Genomic DNA, 8,893 nt, shown 5'->3' with positions numbered 1-8,893 from the left:
ATTAAAATGCCCTTACAGTTTGTTTTTTTTCTGAATACATGGGCATAACTTAAGAATGTATGTCTATAGATTAGAAGATTTCTAAATGCTAGGGCATAACTTAAGAAAGTATGTCTATAGATTAGAAGATTTCTAAATGCTAGGGCATAACTTAAGAAAGTATGTCTATAGATTAGAAGATTTCTAAATTCTGTGTGATTGTGATACTTGGTCAGAGTGGGGATAACAGAAGCGTACATTTTGGACAGAGGGGAAAGAATAGCTACACTACAAACTCTACTCTCAAAGATATGACACCACCAACATACATGTGGGGACAGAATGAAATAACCCAGACAAGTATAAGGACAGAGTCTACACCTGGGCGTTAAAGATGAAACATGACCAAGCCACGGTCATGTTTGGACTGTCCGATTCAACGAGCCTTTAGATTGATCCAAATGAATGCTTCAACTAATTGACCGCTTGGTTTGTTTTAAAAATAGTTTGATTCAAACCCTTGTCTGATGTCTATCATCATATTTTCCAGTTTGTGTCAAAGACACGTGGGCAGATGAAGTAGAGTTAATCTGCTACATGACCTCAGCATACACGGATATAGTGTGGTCAGCACTATGCCCAGCCGCTTCTCTAACCTGTCAGGTACCCTTACGAGCTGGGTGGACTCAGGCCCGGCATCCGAACCCGAGTCTTTGAGTAAGCGCTACCACCCGACCACGTCGTCCCATACCTGCTGACTATATCTGCTTTCCTCGTGGCAACGTCCTCATCTTTATATAAGTTAGGTGATACACTACCAGCAGGGCCTGTGGCGCAACGGATAACGCGTCTGACTACGGATCAGAAGATTCCAGGTTCGAATCCTGGCAGGCTCGTGGATAATTTTTTAAGATTCGATAGCGTCCCTTTTTACCGTCTCGTGTAGGATTGTGTGGGAGAATTTAATCTTTTTTTTTTTGAAGTAAATTATATTTCGATCGGGTGGGGGGGGGGGGGGGGGGGGGGGCACCGAAGAGATACCTGAAAGAAACACTGGCCGAGGGAAAATAGACGAAATAAGACCAATACAAAACCTCATTAACATTTATATGAGCTATACAGTTATACACTACTAAAAACTTTCGAACTTATCACAAAAAATAGATTTTTGCAAATCTAGGTCTCGTACCGTTCAGCTGTTGTAAGGGCCTGTGGCGCAACGGATAACGCGTCTGACTACGGATCAGAAGATTCCAGGTTCGAATCCTGGCAGGCTCGCCTTTAACTTTTAGATTAAGGGGAGGAGGATCATTTTGGGTAGATATTTGTTATTTTAATAACACAAAATCTTGAAACATGCATAGCGATATCAGACTAAATATATGGCTGCTTCAGTTAATCAACATACAAATGAATATGTTCCCTATCTTTGCCCATCACCTAACCAACATACAAAAAAATACTTAAAAAAAACTTTTTAAAAAACCACGTTTTTCTTGTGGACTAAAAAGTAGAAAATAAAATTTTCTTTGTGCTTCCTCGAGCTGTGCAGGTTCTTGTGATGACTGACAAAAAACGTGGGTACGTTCACCATCAAATTTCCCGACCCATCTGCCCGACCCACGTTTTTGTCAGTCATCACAAGAACCTGCACAGCTCGAGGAAGCACAAAAGAAAATTTTATTTTCTACTTTTTAGTCCACAAGAAAAACGTGGTTTTTTTAAAAAGTTTTTTTTAAGTATTTTATTTTCTCCTTTTTAGTCCGTTGCTACACATGAAAAACGTGGTTTTTAAAAAAGTGTTTATAAATACACGGACTAAAAATCTTGAGCGACCAGGATTCGAACCTGGGTTGTCGCGGCCACAACGCGAAGTACTAACCACTATACGATCACGGCCAGCGCGATCACATCGATTGGGGCCGAAGTAACTGGGTCAATAGGCCTCCAGTCTTGTCGGTATCTTTAGAAATCATGTCCTCAATTTTATGGTCCTTGGGGCGTAATTAAATTAAGCTAATTACGGTCACTAATTGCTAGTTTTTATGATTGCATCTGAAATTGTTAGGCGAAAGTAGCATGCATGCCAAATTTCAGGTCTCTAGAGCAATCAGAAGTGGGCTAATTTTCGATGTCAATTTTAACAACAAACATCCAAACAACCAAACAAACAAACGCGAAGCTGAGTTAAGAAAAAAACGTGTTAATAAATATGTTCCCTATCTTTACCCATCACCTAACCAACATACAAGTAAATATGTTCCCTATCTTTGCCCAGTACCTAACTAACATACAAATAAATATGTTCCCTATCTTTGCCCATCACCTAACCAACATACAAATAAATATGTTCCCTATCTTTGCCAGGTACCCAACCAAACCTAATTAGACAGCAACTGAAATTCAATTTGGACTTTAATTTACGCTTACCTCAGAGCTCAATCAAATTTTAAATAATTAAAGATAAAAAAATATATATCCAAAGGTTGAACAGACACATGTACCAATACAATTTCGCATGAAACTAAAATTGAAATTGATAAGGCGGTGGGGGTCGGGGCAGTGTACTTTCAGACTTTTTTCTCTCTATTGGGGGGGGGGGGTAAATTATCCGAGGGGCGCACACTGGTAAAAGTATATACTCATAATGTTTAATTCTATTTCGTTAGGTTGGGGGAGTCCCTTCGAAATACAAAACCTCATTAAAATTTATATAAGCACTACACTACTAAAAATTATCGAACTATCACAAAAACAGATTTAGGTCTTATTCCGACCGTATTTGAAGGGCCTGTGGCGCAACGGATAACGCGTCTGACTACGGATCAGAAGATTCCAGGTTCGAATCCTGGCAGGCTCGTGGATAATTTTTTAAGATTCGATAGCGTCCCTTTTTACCGTCTCGTGTAGGATTGTGTGGGAGAATTTAATCTTTTTTAATATTTGATCCGGGGGTGCACACTGGTAAAAGTATATAATTCGCTAAGTAAATTATATTTCGATCGGGTGGGTGGGGTTGCACCGAAGAGATGCCTGAAAGAAACACTGGTCGAGGGAAAATAGTCGAAATAAGACCAATACAAAACCTCATTAAAATTTATATAAGCTATACAGTTATACACTACTAAAAACTTTCGAACTTATCACAAAAAATAGATGTTTGCAAATCTAGGTCTCGTTTCATGCAAGTGTTGGAAGGGCCTGTGGCGCAACGGATAACGCGTCTGACTACGGATCAGAAGATTCCAGGTTCGAATCCTGGCAGGCTCGCCTTTAACTTTTTAGACCATGGGGAGGGGGGGGGGGTCATTTTGGGTAGATAATTGTTATTTTAATAATACAAAATCTTGAAACATGCATAGCCATATCTGACTAAATATACGGCTGCTTCAGTTAACCAACATACAAATAAATATGTTCCCTATCTTTGCCCATCACCTAACCAACATACAAATAAATGCCTATACCTTATCTTTGCCAGGTACCCAACCAAACCTAATTAGACAGCAACTGAAATTCAATCTGGACATTAATTTACGCTTACCTCAGAGCTCAATCAAATTTTAAATAATTAAAGGTAAAAAAATATATATCCAAAGGTTGAACAGACACATGTATCAATACAATTTCGCATGAAACTAAAATTGAAATTGATAAGGCGGTGGGGGTCGGGGCAGGGTACTTTCAGACTTTTTTCTCTCTACTGGGGGGGGGGGGGGTAAATTATCCGAGGGGCGCACACTGGTAAAAGTATATACTCATTATGATTAATTCTATTTCGATCGGATGGGAGAGTCCCTTCGAAATACAAAACCTCATTTAAATTTATATAAGCACTACACTAGTAAAAATTATCGAACTATCACAAAATATAGATGGGCCTGTGGCTCAATGGATAACGCGTCTGACTACGGATCAGAAGATTCCAGGTTCGAATCCTGGCAGGCTCGCATTACTTTTTTACTTTTGGAGGTAAGATTCTTGATTTGTTTTCTGCAAAACCAAAATTTCTTGTCCTATGCGTTCTGACGTTTGACCTATTTTGTAATACATTTCTCAAACCCTAATATATTGTCTGTTAAAATACAGGTTCCAAAACTTGAAATCTCGATATATTTCAAACTACGTGAAAATCTCGATTGTAATTTTAATCTTTTGTATCTATTCAATTTAGCTCGTCTCACACAATGATTACAATTTTAATAACAACCTCAATGAAGGCCTATTTCACTCACCAAACTATTTTTTTTTACTTGGAGTGGGCTTGATAGGGTCATTGGGGTCGTCCATAAATGACGTCACACTTGTAGGGGGAGGGGGTTGGGGGTCCGTAATTTTGTGACGGTGTGTGAAGATGGGGAAAGGGGGGGGGGGGGGGGGTTAGATAGTGGGACTTCACACTTTTGCATTTTAAAAAAAATGAATTAGAAAATGAATTTTAGCCGTTATTTCGCGTTTTAGAAAACTGTTTTAATAAATTGTAATAGGAATTGATTAAAATACTCCATGTTGAGAGAGTTCAGACAAGATGTTGGAAAAATATCGATGTTTTAAGAAAAATTCAACTGCAATTTTGAGGGGGGTAGTAGGCTGAGGTGTGACGTCATATTTGGGGGGGGTCTGGCTTTTTGTGACGATATGTAACGGAGGGGAGGGGGGGGGGGTAAAAAATTAAAAATCGTCCAAAAAGCGTGACAACATTTACATTATTTACATATTTTACATTAACATAGACCGTCTAGATTCTAGATCTATATTTTGATCACCGTTGAGCTCCTTCCTCTGGGAACAGGATTAATAAAGATTATATTTCGCCCTTTCGAAAATTTTGTTATTTCTTTTTAAACACGTTTTAGCAAGTGTTTCTTTTAGGCATCTTGATTAGATCTATCTCCTCCAAACGAAATACAATTTATTTGGCAATTATAAACTTTTACAAGTGTCCGCCCCCACCCCCGAAATATTTTAATTAATCATTGAGAAACCTATTTGGATAAAAAAATATAGTAAAGTTTCAAGTTTTAATCAACACAACTTGATTACTGACTTTGAATTATTACTTGATAATATTCAAAAGGGCCTACAGAAAATAGGCTATAGTTTAGTTTTCTGAAAGATTTGGCTAAGACTCGGTTTTTAAAAAGCCGTCATTTTATTTTTTACTATCGCAACAAAATTAAAAGCATAGATAGTTCTACGGTTTAAAACAATAACACAGTTCATTCATAAATGTTAATTCTGATATTAAATCGATTTTCGCATCAAGACTAGTTTGGGGTAGTTTGGCAAGCGTATAGGATTTTAATCTGGCAAAATAAAAAAAATTGTAACCGGAAAAATTTGAGTAAAAAGAGGGCTAAACTGCTGCTACTTTAACAATTTACCACTAGATTTCTCTATAATACTTTATATCTACTGTAGGCCCTAAGCCTAATCATTAAACTAATTTAACTAACTATACACACTAACTAAACCACTTAACTAAAATAATTCGTTAATCTATCGTTTTAGGTAGGCCCTACTTATACTTAAAAGTAAAATCGGCCGAGACTAGTCTAGAAAAAGAACTCTAGATTTTAGATTTCTATCTAGATCTAGATTTCTAGATCTAGTCCTAGAATCTCTAGATCTACAGATCTAGTCTACTAAGTCTAGCTAGATCTAGAGTCCTAGACTAGTTAAGTACTAGAGCTAGTAGTCTAGTAAGTAAAGTAATGTGAAAAATAAACCAGGAATGGTCTCCACTAACTAAACTTTCTCGAATATTCTGAGTGTTAACTGTTAGGTGTTAACTGTTAAGTACTGTTAACTATTAGATTTCTAGTATTAGTCAGATAAAAAAAAAACCCAAAACAAAATGTTATTTGAAGTTTAACTTCAAATAACATTTAGGGTTGTTTTTTTTTTAACAGTGTCTGATAATAGAATTTTCTTACAAAAAGGGTGTTAGGTTACTTGTAGTTAACTAATACTGACTAATAGTTAACAGAATATACGAGAAAGTTTAGGGCTTAGGGGAGAACATTCCCGGTTTATTTTTCACATTACTTACTACTAGACTACTAGTCTAGGAATCTAGAAGTTTTAAGTAAGAATTGAACACAGTTGAGTATTAAATTATTAATGTGTGATCGCGTATTATAATGCTTTAAATGTCTTGAATAGTTTCCGGCCAAATGTCTGTGATCACGCTACAGTTGGGGCAGTGTGGCAACCAGGTGGGTGAACAGACTTTCTCCACCCTGACTGACGACATATTTGCCAAGGCCACTGGCGTCAGTGCTAAAGAGAACAGGGATTACGTCGAGACATCACTTGAGACATTCTTCACCCAGTCTGAGAGAGGGAGAGATGGAACACCATCTACTCCCACTGCCAGAGCTGTCTTAGTTGACATGGAATCTAAAGCCATCTCCCAGAGCATACAGCGGGCTCGGAGAAATGGCAAATGGAGATATTCCCAAAAACAGTCCTATTGCCAGCAAAGGGGATCTGGGAATAACTGGGCATATGGGTACTGCATCCATGGGCCAAAGTCTAAAGAGAACATAATGAATTTGGTGAGGAGAGAGGTCGAGAAGTGTGATCGTCTCGGAGGTTTTGTCAGTTTTTTAAGTTTAGCTGGAGGAACAGGCTCAGGTGTTGGGGCTTACGTCACTCAGAGCTTACGGGATGAATTTCCTCACTCATTCATATTGAACCAGGTATGTGTCAACTTGAAGGCTGGTAAATCTTTGTATGAAGTTGTCACTTAAATTAGACCCTACTTTTTGATATGAGAAATAATTTATTCTTTTTATTTTTGAAAGAAAATGTTGGTGTTCAGAATTTGTATAATGATGTTGATGTTTCCAACTTTGGTGTTCTGTTATTTGTCCCAGCATGTATTTGATTGTCTATTCACTCTGTCTGTCATACAAAATGTAGGTTTTGACAATTTTATATTGTTTACTTTTAATTGATATTGTACATTTTTAAAAATCTTAGGTTGTGTGGCCCTACAGCACAGGGGAGATAATAGTCCAAAACTACAATGCTGTATTAACATTATCCCATCTTTACGACACAGCAGATGCTCTGGTTGTCATGGAGAATGATTCTCTGCATAAGATCTGCAGCCAGCTTTTAAACATCAAAAATATTTCCTTCGGTAACATCAACAAGGTGATAGCACATAAACTGACAAGTGTTCTACAGCCTAGCTTCTTCCCTCAGGCAGCTGGAGGTGCTAGGTGTGATCTAGGTGTGTATAGATGGGGCACAACTTTTGCTAGACTAGTGTTGGCTAATACGGAGATTATTACTGTTGATCACCATGCATTACTAGTTTGCTTTAGTCAAAGTTTGGCTACAGCTCTGTAGAATGTCTTGACTTCACCACATTCAGAGAATGGGCAGCTATGAGATGTACAGATTGTATATTTTCTTTAAATATTAATGGCATAGTAGTTCTTGCTTCATACAACATATGTAATATGGGCAGATAAGCCAACATATGTAATATGGGCAGATAAGCCAACATCTATAATATGAGCAGATAAGCAAAAAATGCAAGTACAATGTTCAACAAGAGTGACCACCATTGCAGGTCTTTTACTGGAACAGTTGGTGCCACACCCCCAGCACAAGTTGCTGACTGTGAAAAATATTCCCCAAATGTCAGACGTGGCTCGAGAGTTTAGTGTCTACCATTGGCCAGGCCTGATGAAAAGTTTACGCCAGATGTTGATTGCTGATGCCCCCATGGAAGAAGGTCAGTCTCATATTGGTTGTCAGTAGCAGTTGATGGCATTTTAAATCTATCAAGATGGTGTTTTAGTCTAGTACTTAACCTGTAAACTTGTTAAAAATATTTGAATATTCTTGAGCTCTAATTTCCAGTGTGAAAGAGGAATTGTAAAACAATTTCTTACTTGTGACAGGTTTATACTTATTTGTTACTCAAGATAATTACTACTATGCTCTAAATCCCTCATTACAAAAGTATTTTCAAACCGTTTAATTATTATGGTCTTAAGCTATCAATAAATGGTGCCATGTATCTCAGGTATTAACTGGGAGGTGAAACCAGCCTCAAGAACGGCTAGTGGACACACGTGCTTCAACAGGTCATTGTCCTCCATGTTGGTCCTGCGGGGACAGGAAGCTTCCAGTACAGACGCCAGCATGTTCTCAGACCCAAACATCTACACATCCTGGGTGCCAGAGGACCTCATGTCCTGCGTCAACAGGCAGCCCAGGATGTTTTGTGATTACGAAAAGTCTGCTGCGCTGGTGAGCAACAGTTGCGCCAGTGTGAAGCCACTGAACCTGGTCATGGACAGGGCCTGGAACATGTTCTCCTCGCGAGCTTATGTCCACCAGTACCTGAAGCACGGCCTGAGTGAGGAAGATTTCCTAGATTCATTCGTCAGCTTAGAGAAGGTCATAGCAAGCTATAACCACTTGTGACCAGATGTCTTGTAAGCTTAGAGAAGGTCATCGCAAGCTATAACCACTTGTGACCAGATGTCTTGTAAGCTTAGAGAAGGTCATCGCAAGCTATAACCACTTGTGACCAGATGTCTTGTAATATGTCTAGTTTACACAAATATTTATAAAATATAAGTTCATGTAATATGTACAAGCCTTGAACTTAGCTTTGAAAAAGTAAATTGCTAAATTGTAGCTACTGTGGTGTCCTCAATTGGTGTAAAGTTTCATCAAATGTTTCAACTGACAGTGAAGTGGTTTTATCACTTCTAAAACTAAAGTTAAGGCTACAGTGATTTATTGAATATTAAATACACCAAAAAAATTCGTTCATGTAATGTTGATTGTTTTTTTTTTTCTCATCAAAGCTTTCTGTGATAAAGCTATATTTTATTCATAAAATTGTTATTGTTCATAAACTCTCCACTATAGTCTATTTTTT

General features: G+C 37.9%; 1 protein-coding gene and 5 non-coding genes across 7 annotated transcripts; all 6 read left to right on the top strand.

The window, feature by feature from the left end:
* The first annotated feature begins 802 nt into the window (after positions 1 to 802).
* Trnar-acg (transfer RNA arginine (anticodon ACG)) lies at positions 803 to 875 on the top strand. Its single transcript has one exon. It is a non-coding gene; the product is annotated as a tRNA-Arg (tRNA).
* A 309-nt stretch (positions 876 to 1,184) lies between these two features.
* On the top strand, positions 1,185 to 1,257 carry Trnar-acg (transfer RNA arginine (anticodon ACG)). The gene has a single exon. It is a non-coding gene; the product is annotated as a tRNA-Arg (tRNA).
* A 1,509-nt stretch (positions 1,258 to 2,766) lies between these two features.
* Trnar-acg (transfer RNA arginine (anticodon ACG)) lies at positions 2,767 to 2,839 on the top strand. Its single transcript has one exon. It is a non-coding gene; the product is annotated as a tRNA-Arg (tRNA).
* Positions 2,840 to 3,176: 337 nt separating this feature from the next.
* On the top strand, positions 3,177 to 3,249 carry Trnar-acg (transfer RNA arginine (anticodon ACG)). The gene has a single exon. It is a non-coding gene; the product is annotated as a tRNA-Arg (tRNA).
* A 607-nt stretch (positions 3,250 to 3,856) lies between these two features.
* On the top strand, positions 3,857 to 3,929 carry Trnar-acg (transfer RNA arginine (anticodon ACG)). Its single transcript has one exon. It is a non-coding gene; the product is annotated as a tRNA-Arg (tRNA).
* A 1,400-nt stretch (positions 3,930 to 5,329) lies between these two features.
* LOC131946428 (tubulin delta chain) lies at positions 5,330 to 8,867 on the top strand. 2 transcript variants are annotated; one of them, XM_059307186.1, is made up of 5 exons: positions 5,330 to 5,396; positions 6,145 to 6,683; positions 6,967 to 7,222; positions 7,568 to 7,732; positions 8,027 to 8,867. In XM_059307186.1, exons 2-5 carry the CDS (start codon positions 6,156 to 6,158, stop codon positions 8,428 to 8,430), a joined length of 1,353 nt encoding a protein of 450 aa, XP_059163169.1. In that variant the 5' UTR covers positions 5,330 to 5,396; positions 6,145 to 6,155; the 3' UTR covers positions 8,431 to 8,867. The 2 variants fall into 2 exon arrangements, with proteins under 2 accessions (XP_059163169.1, XP_059163168.1); XM_059307185.1 differs by having other exon boundaries at positions 5,342 to 5,490.
* The last annotated feature ends 26 nt before the right edge of the window (positions 8,868 to 8,893 follow it).

Source organism: Physella acuta, unplaced genomic scaffold (genome assembly GCF_028476545.2).
Source record: "Physella acuta isolate Inbredline_101_S28 unplaced genomic scaffold, ASM2847654v3 ptg000561l, whole genome shotgun sequence".
In the NCBI taxonomy this organism is placed as follows: Eukaryota; Metazoa; Mollusca; class Gastropoda; family Physidae; genus Physella; species Physella acuta.
The sequence above is the reverse complement of the archived record's forward strand: the minus strand, read 5'-3'. Positions and strand labels throughout refer to the sequence as shown.

Excerpts from the sequence above, each read along its gene's own strand:
- LOC131946428 (XM_059307186.1), top strand. The coding sequence starts at position 6,156 with ATGTCTGTGATCACGCTACAGTTGGGGCAGTGTGGCAACCAGGTGGGT. Across the intron at positions 6,684-6,966 it reads ACTCATTCATATTGAACCAG|GTTGTGTGGCCCTACAGCAC; the intron begins GTATGTGTCAAC and ends TAAAAATCTTAG. Across the intron at positions 7,223-7,567 it reads AGGTGCTAGGTGTGATCTAG|GTCTTTTACTGGAACAGTTG; the intron begins GTGTGTATAGAT and ends CCACCATTGCAG.